Genomic DNA, 18,389 nt, shown 5'->3' with positions numbered 1-18,389 from the left:
TCCTGCTGGAAATTCTGATTCAGCACATTTGGAGTGGGGCCTGAGAATCTCTGTGTGTGTGTGTGTGTGTGTGTTCTTTTTTTTGTTTTAAGGTTTGAGTTGCTTTAAACGTTTTTACAAGTAGTTTGTGCTGATTACAAAAACTTCAAGCCATATAGAATAATTTAGAGGGAAGAATAAAAGAGCACTCCACTTTCTCCCCAGCCTCAGCGCACCACTTCCCTCTACAGAGGCAATCACCATCACTAGCTTGGAGTACATCCTGGGAGCACTTTCTCTAAACACACACACAGTTGTGTGTTATTGTTATTGTTTTTTATTTTCGAGGCTTTTAACTTCATGTTTTTTACTGAGGTATAATTTATATACAGGAAAGCACACACATCTAAATGCACTGAGAGGTCAGGTGTGGTGGCTCACGCCTATAATCCCAGTACTTTGGGAGGCCGAGGTGGGCAGATCACTTGGGGCCAGGAGTTCGAGATCAGCCTGGTCAACATAGTGAAACCCCATCTCTACTAAAAATACAAAAATTAGCCAGGCATGGTGGCAGACACCTGCAATCCCAGCTACTCGGGAGGCTGAGGCAGGAGAATAGCTTGAACCTAGGAGCTGGAGGTTGCAGTGAGCTGCAGAGCTGCAATCATGCCACTGCACTCCAACCTAGATGACAGAGCCAGACTCTGTCTCAAATAAATAAATAAATAGATAGATAGATAGATAAATAAATAAATAAATGCACTGAGAGGTAGAGCTAAACTTTTTATGCTCTTTCCCAGCCAGTATTCACCCCCCGAGGTAGCCACTATACTGGTTTCTTTTACCTCCAATTAGTTTTGCCTGTTCTTCAACTTCCTAGAAATGGAATCACACAGTATATGCCTTTTTATGTCTGGTTTATTTCACTCAACTTAGTGTTGGGAGATTCATCCAGGTTGTTATATGGATCAACAATCCTGTTTTTATTTATTTATTTATTTATTTATGTCTTAAAAACAATTTTTTTGAGATGGGGGTCTTGCTATGTTACCTATACTGGTCTTGAATTCCTGGGCTCAAGCAATCCTCCTGCCTTGGCCCCCCAAAGTGCTGAGATTATGGGAGTGAGCCACCATGCTTTTTTTTTTTTTTTTTTTCCTGAACCAGGGTCTCACTCTGTCACCCAGGCTGGAGTGCAGTGGTGCAATCTTGGCTCTAGAAGAATTGTTCTACCACTTACAGCTTTCACTCAACTCCCTGTGTACAGTATTTTCACATTGATTTGTAAAAATCTACCTCATCTGTTTTTGTGGCTGCAGAGCGGACTCAGTGTTGGTAGAGTGTCCTGGCTAATTCTGTGTGTAGGAACCACTGGGCGGCGCCATTCCCTGGGCTATGTGCCCCTAACTTCCCTGATGAGCAGAATCCTCTCAGGCCCCTGTTCCTAACATAGGTCCCTCAGCCCCATCCAGGTCGTAGGAATCCAGATCTCCAGGGGACAGCCTGGAAAACTGCATGCCTGACAAGCGTCCTGAGAAGGTTGGGAAGTGCTGTGTGTGCTGGGCTCAGAGACTTGCAGCAGAGGCCTGGATTTGAATTCCTGTGCTGCTGCTTCCTTGCTGGTGACTCGGAGCAAGTTACTTCTACTTGCCTCAGTTCCTTTCTCTGGAGGGACTGTGGAGGGGAGTGGCGAGGGCTTGAAGAGCTTTACCGGCTCCCCATCCCTGCATCTGTGTGTTCTCTCTGTGCCTCAGTAAGCTCATCTGTAAAACAGGGGGAACAGCGGGATCTTCCTAGAGGGCGGCTGTTAGAATTGGCTGAGGTAACAAGAAAAAGCATTGTGGCCGGGCGCGGTGGCTCATGCCTGTAATCCCAGCACTTTGGGAGGCTGTGGCAGGTGGATCACCTGAGGTCAGGAGTTCAAGACCAGCCTGGACAACATGGCGAAACCGTCTCTACTAGATATACAAAAAAATTAGCCAGGCGTGGTGGTGGGCATCTGTAATCTCAGCTACCCAGGAAGCTGAGGTAGGAGAATTGCTAGAACCCTGCGGGCGGAGGTTGCACTGAGCCAAGATTGTGCCACTGCATTCCAGCCTGGGCGACAGAAAAGAAAAGAAAAGAAAAGCACTGTTTGCTGAGCACTTACTATGTGCCAGATACGAGGTTAAGCCTTGTCATAGTCAATGCTCAAACACTGCATCGCCCATTTCCTTTTGCTTATATATATTTAAAAGCCAAACTTTAATGCATTATTGATTTTGTTTACATTATGAGAGAAACATAATCTTGTGGTTAACAATTCAGAGTTACAGGTTGTATAAAATATAATACCCCTTCTTCCAAGCCCAGCTTCCTGTGAAACCAATGTTAGCATGATGATATTATCCCTTCACGGTGTTTTGTATGTTCTTACAACTAGAGATAAATGCACATCTACACATCTACACATACACATCTACACATCTACAGTCTCTGTGTTTACAAAGAAAAATTGTATCCATTATTTGCAACCTGTTTTTAACCTAACAATATAGCTGTACATTCTTCTCTGTTATTATAAACATCTTTTAGAGATACTAGCTGATGCAATTAAACAAGAGAAACCAATTATAGGCATCAGAATGGTTAAAGAAGAAGTAAAACTATTCTTATTTGCAGATGATCTGATATTGTACCTGGAGAACCCCAGAAAATCAATAATAAAACAACTCCAGCAATAAATGAATCCAGCAAAGTAAAAGGATATGAAATTGACATTAAAAATACAAGACATCTGGCTGAGCACAGTGGCTCATGCCTGTAATCCCAGCACTTTGGGAGGCCGAGACAGGTGGATCACTTGAGGTCAGGAGTTTACGACCAGCCTGGCCAACATGGCGAAACCCCATCTCTACCAAAGATACAAAAAAATTAGCCAGGCATGGTGGCACACGCCTGTAATCCCAGCTACTTGGGAGGCTGAGGTGGGAGGATCACTTGAGCCTGGGAGATGGAGGTTACAGTGAGCCAAGATAGCGCCACTGCACTCCAGCCTGGGCGACGGAGTGAGACTCTGGCTCAAAACAAAAACAAACACAAAAAACCAAGACTTTTTTTTAGCCCTCACTTGGCTGTTTCAGTAGTTAGCCATTTTCCTGATAGATGTCAATATTCTGTCTGTCTTTCTTTTTGCTTTTGTACCATTTCATTGTACTTGTATCTACTCTACCATCTGGTGATTTCATTTCTCTCTGCCCACTTCTTAGAAGTGGTTTTGCCAGGTCAAAGGCCCTATACATTGAATTTTTATCTGCTGCTGCCACGTCATTTCCAAAACCACAGAGCAATTCATCCACCTACATAAAGGGAAGAAATCTGCTCCACCAGATGCCATCAGTCTTTCCATTTGTTTGCTAATCTGATGGGCAGAGGTGGGTAACTTATTGTTTTAATTTGCATGTTACCACAGCCTTGCCAATATGCAGTTATCAGCCTTTAAATAATTGCCAATCTGATGGAAAAAAGGACATCTGACTCTATATGGCATATCCCTTACTACTGTGATGAAACATCTCTGTGCGTGTGTGGTTTTTTCTTTGTTGTTGTTTTTTTGAAACAGGGTCTCGCTCTGTTGCCCAGACTGGAGTGCAGTGGCGAGATCTCGCTCACTGCAACCTTGACCTCCCAGGCTCAAGCGATCCTCCCAACTCAGCCTCCCGAGTAGCTGGGACTATAGGCACGTGCCACTGGGCCTGGCTGATTTTTGTATTTTTTTGTGTTTCAGTAGCCGTTTGCATTTCTTCTTTATGAGTCAGCTGTTTGTGTCCTTTACTATCTTTTTAGAGGGACTCATTTGATCTTACCGAATCTTGCCATCCATGCTGGAAGGTTGTTATTAACCTACCCATAATGCAGATAAGGAAACTGAGGCTCAGAGAGGTGAGATCACTTGTCATAGACATGTAGCTGGTAGGTGGAAACTTGGTCTGTCTGGCTGCAAAATCCTGTGCTTAAAGCACCTGCCACATCCTAGCACTGATTGTTTCCCCAGGAAAAATTGGGTTTCTCCATTACCATTTCCTCCATACAGATGCTCCAGAGGAGTCTGGTTAGACACAGAGGAACTACCCCCATTACTCTGGGAGCAGCCCTGGGTTGGCTATAGGAAGGATGCATTTCTCAATGTGAGCAGCAGGTGGCAATGTGGGATGGTGATTTCTCATCTTAGTTGGCACCAGAGGCATGTGGGCAAAGCAGTCCCCAAACCTTGCTATGGGGTGCTTGAAGCATTGCAGCCTCTTTTGGCAGAACCTGCTGAAACATAAAATAAAATGCACATTCCTTTGATCCTGTACTTCCACTTCTAGGAATTTATCCTACAGAAATGTTTGCACATTTCTACAGGTACACAAACATATTCATTGTCACATTACTTATAATTGCAAATGCTAGAAACAATTTAAAGTCCATCAGTAAGGGCTGACTAAATAAATTATGCATTCATCTAAAGGCCATCTATGCATCTAAAACAGAGTGGAACATACTGGTAGTGAATGAAATCTACTGTCACAAAAAAAGAGCAAGGTGCAGGCAGAGAGTATACTATGTCACCATATATACAGATTCAAGCAATTCTCCTGCCTCAATCTGCCGAGTAGCTGGGATTACAGGCATACACCACCACACCTGGATAATGTTTTTGTACTTTTAGTAGAGATGGGGATTTGCCATGTTGGCCAGGCTGGTCTCGAACTCCTGACCTCAAGTGATCTGCCTGCTTCAGCCTCCCAAAGTGCTAGGATTACAGGTGTAAGCCACCACACCTGGCCATTTTTTAAAATGTGGGAGTATGTATAGATTTTTGCCTTTGGGAAGGCTGAAAAGGGGTAGAGAGAAAATAATTTTTTACAATATGTGTATTTGAACTCTTAGACTCTTTATTTTTCTTATTTTTTTCTGTATGCATACATTATTCTTCCTTCACTTTTAAAGTATAAATATATTTTAAAAGAAAGTTAATCCTTTGAGGACACTTACATCATTGAGTCTGGTGTTTCTCATACAGTAGGGAGTTGGGAGCAGGGGACAGTTAAACAGGCCCCCAAGCTAAGCATAGTGCTTCTGCCTGGAACATTTATTTTACTGGATTATTTTGGGGGCTGTTTATTTGAACATTGTTTTGGGGAAAAAGGCATTCTTATATCAAAGAATCAGAGTCTGATGCAAAACTCTCTGATGCATTTCAAAGGTAAAACACAAGACTTTAGAGACGTGTCTCCTGGGGACCTCTCTGTACTGTGCCCCCAAATCTAGAGGGCCTAGAGGGGTTTCCCAGAAAAAACTTGAGAAGTACTCCAGTCTGGATCCTCATTTTTTTGGATGAGGAGACTGAGGTCCAGAGATGGGCAGGGGCTTAGCCGAGGCTACATAGCATGGGGACTCTGGGATTTAAGCCAGATACACCAATCTGGTTTAAATTGGTGAGCTGCCAATCACCGTGGGCCTGGCAGCCCTGATTCATGGCATCAAGTCATTGCACCAATAAGAAATACTTCATAATAATGGAGAGAATGTAGCAAGTAGCATTTTACAAACCTGTACCGATACCAAGTGTGTTCTGTGTGTGATCTTTCTGAATCCTCCTAACCATTCTATGAGCTAGATGGCCCCCATTTTACACATGGGGGAAATTGAGGCTGTGAGATGCAAAGTGACTTGGCCAAGGCCATCTTGCTAGGAAGGGAAGAGCTGGGATTTCAGTGCCCTCTGTCTTCTAACTTTGTGCTCTGTATTTCACAATTTATTATTATTTCTTAATTATAGAAGCAATTCATGAACATGTGTCTCCTTAGGCTAATAATCTGCTAACATTCAGTAAGATTTGTTATTTAATAATATAGCTGCTTATTAGGTCTGTGTCAGGCATCTCTGTGCTTTAGATGTTAACACATTCGATCTGTGTATAACCCTCTGTGGTGGGTACTTTTATTCTCCCAATTTACAGGCAAGAAAACTGAGGTGCTGAGAGGTGAAGTGACTTGTTCAAGGTCAGGCACTCTGCTACAGAGCTGGGCCTCTTAACTGGGCTCCCCTGACTTTTGTAAAAAAAAAAAAAATTGCATATTACAAAAAGGAAAATTCTTTTTTGACCACATTCCCTCTAAATCTATCCCTAGGTAACTATTGCTATCAGTTTGGTGTTATCCTTCTAGAACAGTGCTGTACATAGACATATAATAGGAATCACATTTGTAATTTAAAAGTTTATATCAGCCGGGCGCAGTGGCTCAAGCCTGTAATCCCAGCACTTTGGGAGGCCGAGACGGGTGGATCATGAGGTCAGGAGATCGAGACCATCCTGGCTAATACAGTGAAACCCCGTCTCTACCAAAAAATACAAAAAACTAGCCGGGCGACGAGGCGGGCGCCTGTAGTCCCAGCTACTCGGGAGGCTGAGGCAGGAGAATGGCGTAAACCCGGGAGGCGGAGCTTGCAGCGAGCTGAAAACCGGCCACTGCCCTCCAGCCGGGGCCACAAAGCAAGACTCCGTCTAAAAAAAAAAAAAAAAAAAAGTTTATATCAGACACATTAAAAAAGAAAAAATAGAAGTGAAATCTATTTTAATAATACATTTTATTTAAGCCAATATATCTAAAACATTATTAGTATTTCAGCATGTAACCAATGTTAAACTTTGTTAATAAGGNGAGGTCAGGAGATCGAGACCATCCTGGCTAATACGGTGAAACCCCGTCTCTACCAAAAAATACAAAAAACTAGCCGGGCGACGAGGCGGGCGCCTGTAGTCCCAGCTACTCGGGAGGCTGAGGCAGGAGAATGGCGTAAACCCGGGAGGCGGAGCTTGCAGTGAGCTGAGAACCGGCCACTGCACTCCAGCCTGGGCCACAGAGCAAGCCTCCATCTCAGAAAAAAAAAAAAAAGTTTATATCAGACACATTAAAAAAGAAAAAATAGAAGTGAAATCTATTTTAATAATACATTTTATTTAAGCCAATATATCTAAAACATTATTAGTATTTCAGCATGTAACCAATGTTAAACTTTGTTAATAAGGTATTTTATGTTTTGTTTCTCATGCTGACTCTGGAATCCAGTGTCTACCCTACCTTATGTTAAACGTGGCTGCATTTAAGCCAGCCCCATTTCAAATGCTGCATAACCCCCTGGGGCTTATGGCCACTCTGTTGCCCAAGGCTCATCTGCAGGGCCCCAGGTTGAGCCACCAAGCTCAGTTTTCCAGAATCTTCTCTTCCTCACTCACATATGCACTGAATCTCTACAGTATATGATGTTTCACTGGAAATTATTTTTTGGGGGTTTGCCAGATTTTCTATTATTTTATTTTAAAAATTATTTCACATGGTTTAAACATTAAAAATATAAAGTAGATTATAAACCACATACCCGATACGGAGTTAAAATCCAAAATATATAGGGAACTCATACAACTCAATACCAAAAAATCCAAATAACAGGTGGGCGCAGTGGCTCACGCCTGTAATCCCAGCACTTTGGGAGGTCAAGGTGGGCGGATCATGAGGTCAAGAGATCGAGACCATGCTGGCCAACATGGTGAAACCCTGTCTCTACTAAAAAATATAAAAATTAGCTGGGTGTGGTGGTGCATGCCTGTAGTCCCAGCTACTCCAGAGGCTGAGGCAGGAGAATTTTGTTTTTGAGACAGAATCTTGCTCTGTTGTCCAGGCTGGAGTGCAGTGGTGCAATCTCTGCTCACTGCAGCCTCCCCTTCCTGGGTTTAAGTGATTCTCCTGCCCCAGCCTCCTGAGTAGCTGGGACTACAGGTGCCCACGACCATGCCTGGTTAATTTTTGTATTTTTGTATTTTTGTTAGAGATGGGGTTTCACCATGTTGGCCAGGCTAGTCTCGAACTCCTAACTTCAGGTGATCTGCCCGTCTTGGCCTCCCAAAGTGCTGGGATTATAGGAGTGAGCCACTGCACCCAGCCCACTGCTATATTTTTATCCTTTTTTGCCAGGCAGGACAGAGCAGGCTGGCACAAGATTTCAACACACTACTCAGAACAGCATGTAATGTAAAACTTATGACTGTTTATGTCCAGAATTTTTCGTTTAGTATTTTTGGACCATCATTGACCATGGATAACTGAAACCTTGGAATTCAAATTATTTTGTATTTTGAGTATCGCTTTGTCACCCAGGCTGGAGTGCAGTGGCTCTATCTCAGCTCACTGCAACCTCCACCTCCCGGGTTCAAGCGATTCTCCTGCCTCAGCCTCCCGAGTAACTGGGATTACAGTTGCCCGCCACCACGCCCGGCTAATTTTTTTTGTATTTTTAGTAGAGACGGGATTTCACCATGTTGGCCAGGCTGGCTTCAAAATCCTGACCTCAGGTGATCTGCCCACCTTGGCCTCCCAAAGTATTGGGATTACAAGCATGAGTCACGGCGCCCAGCTGGAATCCAAATTCTTTGTTATACAACACTATCTTTGACTTATTTTTGCCAAGTGATCTTCATATACCTTTTAAAAAAAACTGCTAAAATAATATATAACATAAAATATACTATTTTAACCATTTTAATTGTACAATTTAGTGGCAGTAAATACATTCACAGTGTTGTATAACCATGCCATTATCTATTTCCAGGAACTTTTCATGATTCTAAACAAAAGCTTTGTGCCCATTAAGCAATAATTCCCCACCTGCCTTTCCTCCCAGCCCGATATATCTTCTATTCTACTTTCTGTCTCTGAATTTCCTGTTCTAGGAATCTCATGTAAGTGGCATCATACAATATTTGTCCTTTTGTGTCTGGCTTATTTTGCTTAGCATAATATTTTCAAGGTTCATCCATGTTGTAGTATGTGACAGAATATCTATTTCTTTTGCTTTTTTTTTTTTTTTTTTTTTTTTTTTTTTTGGAGAGACTCTTGCTCTGTCACCCAGGCTGGAGTGCAGTGTTGCTCACTACAGTCTCTGCCTCCCAGGTTCAAGCTATTCTCGTGCCTCAGTTTCCTGAGTAGCTGGGATTACAGGTACATGCCACCATGTCTGGCTAATTTTTTTTTTTTCTGTATTTTAGTAGAGACAGGGTTTCACCATGTTGTCCAGGCTGGTCTCTAACTCTTGAGCTCAGGAAATCTGCCCATCTTGGCCTCCCAAGGTGCTAGGATTGCAGGCATGAGCCACCACGTCTAGCATATGTGTCAGAATTTCATGCCTTTTAAAGACTGAATACATTGTGTGTATATACTGTATTCTATCTATCCAGTCACCTATCAACCAACACTTGGCTGGTTTCCACCTTTTGGCTACTGTGAATAATGCTGCTACAAACATTGGTGCACGAGTATCTGTTTGAGTCTCTGGTTTCAGTTCTTTGGGGTATATACCTAGAACTAGAATTACTGGATCATATGGTAATTCTTTAACTTTCTGAGGAACTGCTAAACTCTTTTTCATAGCAACTGCAGTATTTTACATTCCCACCAGCAATGCATAAGGGTTTCAATTTCTCCACATCCTCACCATCCCTTATTTTCTGTGTTTTAAATAGTCGTCATTCTCATGGTTGTGAATGGTATCACACAGTGGTTTTGATATGCATTTTTCTAATGACTAATGGTGTTGAGCATCTTTTCATGTGTTTATCAGCCATTTGTGGCTCTTCTTCGGAGAAATATCTATTCAAGTCCTTTGCCGATTTTTGAATCAGGATGTTTGTTTTTTATTGTTGTTGACTTGTAGGAGTTCTTTTATGTATTTTGGGTGCTAGACCCTTATCAGATATATTATTTGCAAATATTTTCTCACATTCTGTCAGCTGTCTTTTCAAACTGCATTAGCTTTTTTGCTTAATTATTCATTTATTGTGCAAATATTGAGTGCCTCCTATGTACTCAGAACTGCTCTAGACACAGGGGAAAAGTGGAGAATGGTCCTGCCTTGCTTTTTAAAGTCATCTGTAAACGCCGTGTTTACAGTGATATTCAAGATTGCAGTGGTCTGGTCAGACTTCAAAGAATGCCAGTTATTTCTAAAGCTGTGTTAAATTTCTTTGCCTCTTTTTTTAGCCATCCCATCAGATGATGCTTAGAAGTATCCAGAGTTTGCATCAACTGAGGTGGTTTTAACACGCCCGTGCCCTGCAGACCTAAACCCCTGGACGCCCAGTTCCCACCCATGTGATTTTGACATGATCAATCTGGGGTTGGCACCTGGGCATCCCGAGATTTAAGGGCTCCCAGGTAATTCTTCAGGGAGCCTGAAAAGTTGAGAAACATACGACGATAATCTATTTCAGTTGAACACGTAAGCTCATTGCTTTACATTGAAATGTCACCCGAAATGGTGACACATTCATTTCAATGTAAAACAATGAGCTCAAGTTGAAGTCTGAAAGTTAAACATATTCAGCATATTATTTGAAAATGAAGCCAAAGTACTTAAAAAAAAAAAAAAAAAAAAAAAAACATAGCCTACATTTCTGACCCTTTCAAACACCCTGTGATGTGCAGCCAGGTTTAAAATCACTGCTGGGGCGAATCTTCCTGAAACACAGCTTGTGGTTCAGAAGAGTCAGTGAGGGAGTTTCCAATACTTTGAAACTTCAGAGCAATCCAAGGTGACTCCGTTTTCCAAGGGGTGATTTCAGAGAATATCAAATCTTATATTTTATATTTTTGTTTTAAACTTTATATCTGTGCATATAAACAGCATTACCTTGGAGCTTTAAAACAATATATATTAAGTCTCATGTATGGTTCATGAAAATATTTTTTTTTAAAAGAAGGAGAAAAGAAAACAATATCTAAATAGTATCATTCTTCAGTGCCCAGCTTTATCCTCTTACCAGTCTGCCCTTCGGAACTCTCTGTGTCTGTATGTAAAATGTACTAATTCACTTTCACTGCTGTATGGCTTTTCCAGAACATAAACACACCATTGTCTGTTTAATGGTGATTGTACGCTAGTGATCTGTGGGCCAAAGTTGACTTTCAGAGATGCTTCTGTGGTCTGCACAGTGATTAAAAACTTTTTACTTGGATGCTAACCTTAAAAAATATCAGACGGTTATACATAATTGTGTGAATTTTCAGCTTCCTTTGAAAGCACAGGCCCTCTGGCCACGCTGGGGTGTTTCTCTCTCCTGCCGGGGGCTGGTCGGTGGGCTAAGTGCCATGGCCCCTTTCTGGCCTCCTCTCTCTTTTACTTGGCCTGCCTTCTCTGGAGTGAGTTGAGTTTGAGACTCCAGCCCAATCTGCCCTCTCTGGATGGTCAGTTAGGTTGTTGCTGATGTCTTTCTGTGATTGCTGCTGTGCTGAGCCTGCTCACAGTGCCCTCCTCCTCATGCACATGGGCTGGCATTGCTCTGGGGTTGGACCCTGGGGAGGGAGAATGCTGTTCAGGGTTTAGTGTTCCTTCTCCTGCTCTGGAAAAAAATGCCATTTATTTAATGCATAATATGGTTTGGCTGTGTCCCCACCCAAATCTCATCTTGAACTGTAGCTCCCATAATTCCCACGTGTTGTGGGAGGGACCTGGTGGGAGATAATTGAATCGTGGGGGGTGGTTCCCCCATACTGTTCTCCTTGTAGTGAATAAGTCTCACGAGATTGGATGATTTTATAAGTGGTTTCTCCTTTTGCTTGGCTTTCGTTTTTTCTTGCTTGCCGCCATGTAAGACGTTCCTTTCACCTTCCACCGTGATTATGAGGCCTCCTCAGCCACATGGAATTGTGAGTCCATGAAACCTCTTTTTTTTTTAATAAAAAAAAATTACCCAGTCTTGAGTATGTCTTTGTCAGCAGCATGAAAACAGACTAGTACAATGCATATTTATTGAACACCTACTACGGGCCGGGTGCTGGGGCCATAGAGGTGACTGAAATAGACTGGGATCCCACCTGCAGGAGACAAGACCCCTTGCTTCTTTTTACTGGGGTAAGACAGATAATAAGCAAGTCGGTAGTGAAAGAGCTTCCCACGGTGGGCCTGTCCTTACAGCTTCTTTCCCACAGGAACTCCCCACCCTCAGTGAGTGACATTCAGAAGACCCTTGGCCTCATAGGAGGTCATGCCCGGTCAGCCCTGGGTGTGGTGGTGAATCTGTAACCCCTACTCTCTGTGCTCTATCCCTGCAGGAGACAAGGACCACATGTGCAGTGTCAAAAGTCGCCTGTGGAAGCTGCTGTCCCCAGCCAGGCTGGCCACACGGGCCCACAGGAGCAAATGGCTGGAGAGTTACCTGCTGCACTTGGAGGAGATGGGTGTGTCAGAGGAGATGCAGGCACGGGCCCTGGTGCTGCAGCTCTGGGCCACACAGGTGGGTGTGAGTGTGCAAGTGGGTGTGTGCAGGTATGCATGTGTGGTTGTGATATGAATGCGTGTGTGTGCATGGGGGTGTGCATGTCTGTGCACATATTCAGGTGTGCACATGACTATACCATGACTATACCTGTGTGTGCATGTGTAGGTAGGTGTGCCTTTGTGAGTGTGTGCTGATGTGAGTGTGGGTGTGTGCACACATACCCATTGCCCACCCCCGTTCCCTGACTTCCTTTACTGTCAAACAGCATGATGAACAGAATAATTCATTCAGTATTCTTTTCTTTTTTTTCTTTTGAGACAGAGTCTCGCTTGGTTGTCCAGGCTGGGGTGCAGTGGCTCAATCTCAGCTCACTGCAACCTCCGTCTCCCGGGTTCAAGTGATTCTCATGCCTCAGCCTCCTGAGTAGCTGGGACTACAGTTGGCTGCCACCATGCCTGGCTAATTTTTGTATTTTTAATAGAAACGGTGTTTCACTCTGTTGGCCAGGCTAGTCTCAAACTCTTGGCCTCAAGTGATCTGCCCGCCTCAGCTTCTGGAAGTGCTGGGATTACAGGTGTGTGCCACCACGCCCAGCCTCTTTTTGTTTTGTTTTGTTTTAATTTGGAAAAATGTTAAATTTATTAAAAGTTTAATAAATAGTTTAATGAACTCCAATATATGCTTCACCTTGATTCCCCAATTTTAAACATTTTACCACCTTTGCTTTCTCTCTGTCTCTCTCTTACGCTCTCTTTTCCCCAGTGGGATTATTTTATTGAAATAATTTGTGAATAAGTTGCAGATATCATGCTTTTTTATCCCTAATTGCTTGAGTGTAAGCAAGAACATCCCCTGCATGACCACAGCACAATAACCAATTTCAGGATAATGAGCCCAGATACATGATCATTATCTAATAAACAGTCTGTATTCCAGTTTTGCCAGTTGTCTCAATAATGTCCTTTTTGGTTCATCTTGGTCCAGCATCCAATCCAGAATCACATGTTGCATTTAGTCATTCTGACTCTTCAGTTTTCCTTTTTTTTTTTTTTTTTTTTTTTTTTTTTTTTTTTGGAGATGGAGTCTTGCTCTGTCGCCAGGCTGGAGTGCAGTGGCACGATCTCATCTCACTGCAACCTCCACCTCCTGAGTTCACGTGATTCTCCTGTCTCAGCCTCCTGAATAGCTGGGACTACAGGCTCTTGCCACCATGCATCACGTTCAGCTAATTTTTTTGTATTTTTAGTAGAGATGGGGTTTCACCACGTTGGCAGGATGGTCTCGATCTTTTGACCTTGTGATCCACCTGCCTCAGCCTCAGCCTCCCAAAGTGCTGGGATTACAGGTGTGAGCCACTGCACCTGACCCGTTTTCTTTAATCTGTCACATTTTCTGTGCATTTCATTGTTTCTCATGACCTTTACATTTTTTGAAGTGTGCAGACCAGCTATTTTGAAGAATTGTTAAGAAGTTCCATTAAGAAGCTGGGCATGGTAGTGTGCACCTGTAATCCCAGTTACTTGGGAGGGTGAGGCAAGAGGATCGCTTGGGCCCAGGAGTTCGAGACGAGCCTGGGCAACATAGTGAGATCCCACCTCTTTAAAAAAAATCCACTGAGTACTTACCATAGACCTCAAAGATTCTGTGTTGTGTTGATTACCATTTGGGGGGTCAGGGGGACAGGGAGCAGAGAGTCAAGGAAACATATACAAGGCGATTTTAGATGATGATATTTAGAGTATGAAAACAGGGCTGTGAATAGAGAGACTTTCGGGTCCTGCCTAGCCAGGGTGGTCCCCAGGGAGCCTCCCTGAGATATTCGAGCCTGAGCCCTGGATGATAAGAAAGCTAGATTCAAGAGACTTTGGAGAAAGTGGGGATAGAAGCTTCCAATATGAAACAGCAAGTGCCAAAGGCCCTGGGGTTGGATCACACAGGTAGAGTTGGATCACACAGCTGAAGCAGAGTGAGGAGGGGCATGAGACCGAGGGAAGAGGTCACTGAGGGCCTTGTGGGGTCCCTCATAAGTGAGATTTGGGATTTTTTGGGGGGTGACAATGGGGACCCTAGAGAGTTCCGAGCAGAGGAGGGAACAGGATCCTTGGGGGCAAAAGCAAGGGGCAACCCAAGGAAGGAACGGTGGTGGCAGGTCAGGTGGTACCAGGTCAGGTGGTGGCATGGAGGTGATGAGGACGTGGATTGATTTTGGAAATTTCAGGAAAGACAGAGCCAGTGGGATTTGGTCCATGGGACCAGATATTGGAGTGAGAGAAACAGGGTGGCCTTTGATGCTGCAGGGCTCCAGGAGCCTGGATCCTGCCCCTTTCCTGATATCCAAAGCTCCCCATCTTTCTCTTGGCCCCACTTCAACATGACAGTTTGTACAGGGTGACATTTCTGGTAAATTCTCTCCCATCGACTTTGCAGCTTATTTTTGTTTCCTCTACAGAGCCATTAACTGTCCTTGCAGGCGAGACTGGCAAAGGGGTGGGGGCTGGATTAATTGGCAGTGTCCCCCACAATCAGTGCCTAATAACATATTTATGTGCAGAGATGACTTGGAGCTCCAAAGTGTCCCCAGAACCCTTGTGGAAATGACCTGTGGTCAGCAAAACTGATTGCTGGCCTGAGGGGCTTGAGTGGCAGAAAAGTCCAGGAACAGCCTTTGGCAGGGCCAGGAGAGGCTGGGCAGGAGCGGGGACAAGATGTCCTCTAGGTTGATCGTTGACAGCGTCCAGAATTCAAGCAGGTGGGAAAACTTTTCAAGAGCCTTTTGGGAGCAGAGCCAAGAAGGTACTTGGTCTAGAAGTTTCTGGCACAGGTTCTGTGACCTCCCTGCCTGGATTTGAATTCTGACTTTGACACTTCTTGGCAAGTCAGTCACTTAACCTCTGAGCACCTCAGTTTACTCCTCTGTAAAATGGAGATGGTAGCACTCGCTTTAAGATGTGGTTATGAAGATGAAAGGAGGCAGGAATACATGTGCAACTTTGTAACTGTGACTTGCGAATAACAAGTGCTCAATAAACATCTTCAGCAAATATTTAGAGTGCCTGCTGTGGACCAGGCCCCATTCCAGAAGCTGGGGATAGAGCAGAGAGCAAAACAGACAAAAATCCCTACCTTTAGGGAGCTAGCATTCTGGTGGGAGAAGATAGACAATTAATAAACACATAAGCTGTAATCATAGTGCTTTGGGAGGTTAGACAGGAACATCGTTTGAGGTCCAGAGTTCAAGACCAGTCTGGGCAACATAGCAAGACCCCATCTCTACAAAAAAATCTTATTTTTTTGTAGAAAAGCTGGGCGGGGTGGTGCACAGTTGTAGTCCCAGCTACTTGGGAGGCTGAGGCAGGAGCATTGCTTGAACCTAGGAGGTCAAGGCTGAAATGAGCCATGATTGTGCCACTGCACTCCATCGTGGGTGACATAGTAAGATCCTGTCTAAAAAATAAATAAATAAATAAACAAGCAAACAAGTAAGCATCTAAAATGTGTTAGAGGCCAGGCGCAGTGGCTCACACCTGTAATCTCAACACTTTGAGAGGCCGAGGCAGGCAGATCACTTGAGATCAGGAGTTTGAGACCAGCCTGGCCAACATGGTGAAACCCTGACTCTACTAAAAATACAAAAATTAGTCAGGCATGGTGGCACAGGCCCATAATCCCAGCTACTTGGGAGGCTGAGGCATGAGAATCACTTGAACTCAGGAGGTAGAGGTTGCGGTGAGCCGAGATTGCGTCATTGCACTCCAGCCTGGGCGACAAGAGAGACTCCGTCTCCAAAAAAAAAGACTCTGTCTCAAATAATAAAAAAAAAAGTTTTAGAGGGAATGTGTTCTATGGAGAAGAGATGCAGCAGGAAGGCAGGCACAGGAAGGCCTAACTGAAAGGTGACATCTGAGCAGAGACTGAAGGAAGTGAGGGGTGAACCATATAAATATATAGAGTGAAGGCTCCCAGGCAGGGAGCAGCAAGTGCAAAGGCCCTGAGGCAGGACTGAGGGTGACATGGTGGGAAGGCAGAGCTGCAGGACCACACAGGTCCCTGTAGGCCATGGGGAGGGCTTTGGCTTTTACTTTGAGTGAGACAGGTGCCTGCTGAGGGCTCTGAGCAGAGGAAAATCCTGGCCTGTCTTAACGCATTAGAGGGATCATTCTGGCTGCAGTGCTGACAAGAGACTGTAGGGGGTGGGGAAGCAGAGGCAGGAAGAGCAGGGAGGAGGCCATTGCAGGATCCAGGCAAGAGAGGGTGCTGCTGGGCCAGGGTCGGGGGTGATTAGAATCTGAACACATTCCAAAGTAAAGCTAACAGGATCTACTGTTGGATAGGACCTTGGGGGAGGCCATCAAGGATGACTCCAGGTTTGGGCTTGAGTGACAGGAGGGATGGCAGAGCCATGGGCAGATGAGGAAGATGGCGGGAGGAGGAAGTTTCAGGGAGAAGATTGGGGGTTTGGCTTTGGGTATGCTGAATTTGAGATGGAGGTTGGGGAGTGGACACCTGGAGAAGAGAGTCTGGAGTTCAAGTTTGAGGTCCAGGCTTGGGAGTTGTCAGCATAGAGGAGTTTAAAGCCTCAGGACTGGAAGATATACTGCAGGCAAGGATGGGTGAAGAAGGGGGCGTCCCTGGGGCTCTCCAGTGGTGGGAAAGGTGAGGAGGAGGGGCCAGGAAGGTGGGGGGAGAGCCGGGAGTGGGAAGCTGGGTCAGATGCTGCGGAGAGGCTGAAAAATGGTAGCTGTGATTGCTGCTGTCAGGTCGGAGATGATGAGTCAGGAATAATAATCGCAAAAGATACTGAGCACTTATCCTGAGCCAAGCATCCTGTTGAGCACTTTGCAAACATCATCTTATAGGATCCTCACAACAGCTTCATGAATCCAGAACCCCTGAACGTGGAATCGAGAGTGATGGAAGGGGCAGTGGGAGGCTTGGGCATCCAGGGAGGACCCTATGGGCTGAGACCTAAGGTCCAGCCAGGGGGAAGAGGAGGCTCTAAGGGAAGGTGGGGTGGGGTGGTGGGGGGCAGATGGAGGAGAGTTTGCAAACACAGGACAGGTTTCCCTCCCAGCTCTGAGCCCACTGATTCTGGCAATGCCAGGACTGAAACCACTGATTATCATGATGTCCCTCAGCCCCATCCATCACATCTGATCCTTCTCTTCCTTCCCCATATCTGGCTTGGCCTTCACCCCCTCACATCCTCAGCAGCCAGAGCCACACATCCCTGGAAACTCCTGGGTGGTCCTGAGAGGTAGGGGAGGGGGCCACGGGAGCTGCTGGGCCTGCAGATAGCTCCACTGAGATAATGATCATCGAGAAGAATCCTTGAAGCATTTGACAACGGGGTGGAAAGCAAAACCACAGTATTGAGAGTCAGACAGACTTGGGTGGAATATCAGCTCTGCCACTAAACTAGTTGTGTGGCCTCAAACAAGTCACTTTTCTGGGCTTCAGTTTCACCATCTGTAAAGAGGGTTGGGTTTTTTTTTTGTTTTTGTTTTTGTTTTGTCTTCAGTAGTTTTATCTTGAAATAATTTTAGGTTATAAAAGAGTTGCAAAGATAGTACAGGAAGTTCCCAAATACTCTTCACCCAGCTTTCCCTAATGTTACATACATAACTACAATACATTCATCAAGTGCTAAGAAATTAGCACTGGGACATTGCTAGTAACTAAAGTCCATACTTTATTCACATTGCCCCAGTTTTTCTACTAATATCCTTTTTCTCTTCCAGGAGCCAATCCACAATCCCACATTCACGTAGGGCTTTTGTTTGTTTGTTTTAAATAGACTCTATTTTTAAAGCAGGTTTAGGTTCACAGCAAAATTGAAGGAAAGGTGCAAGGACCCCCCCTTAGCCGCTTTCTCCCAGTGTCTCGCCTTTCCATCTCCAGTGTCCCTCAGCAGAGTGGCACATTTGTTACAATTTATGACCTACACTAACACATCATTATCACACTTGGGATATTCTTTTATTCTGTTGGAATCTTTTAAATCACAAAAATTAAAAGAAACACAATATGTGACCCCCATCCCTCAGGTCTTCCTTCTACCGAGCTGCATCCTCAGAGGGTCTCCTGGCGGGTGGCTACAATGGCCTCCAGCAGC

At 44.5% G+C, this 18,389-nt stretch overlaps 1 protein-coding gene across 1 annotated transcript in view; it reads left to right on the top strand.

The window, feature by feature from the left end:
- Positions 1-18,389, top strand: part of PTGIS (prostaglandin I2 synthase) — a 67,820-nt gene that overhangs the window by 37,862 nt on the left and 11,569 nt on the right. The window contains exon 6 of the mRNA XM_017888178.1: positions 12,111-12,292. Coding sequence (XP_017743667.1) covers positions 12,111-12,292 — 182 coding nt within the window. The remainder of the gene's footprint in view (positions 1-12,110; positions 12,293-18,389) is intronic.

This window comes from Rhinopithecus bieti, unplaced genomic scaffold (genome assembly GCF_001698545.2).
Source record: "Rhinopithecus bieti isolate Rb0 unplaced genomic scaffold, ASM169854v2 scaffold_15834, whole genome shotgun sequence".
In the NCBI taxonomy this organism is placed as follows: domain Eukaryota; kingdom Metazoa; phylum Chordata; class Mammalia; order Primates; family Cercopithecidae; genus Rhinopithecus; species Rhinopithecus bieti.
The sequence above is the reverse complement of the archived record's forward strand: the minus strand, read 5'-3'. Positions and strand labels throughout refer to the sequence as shown.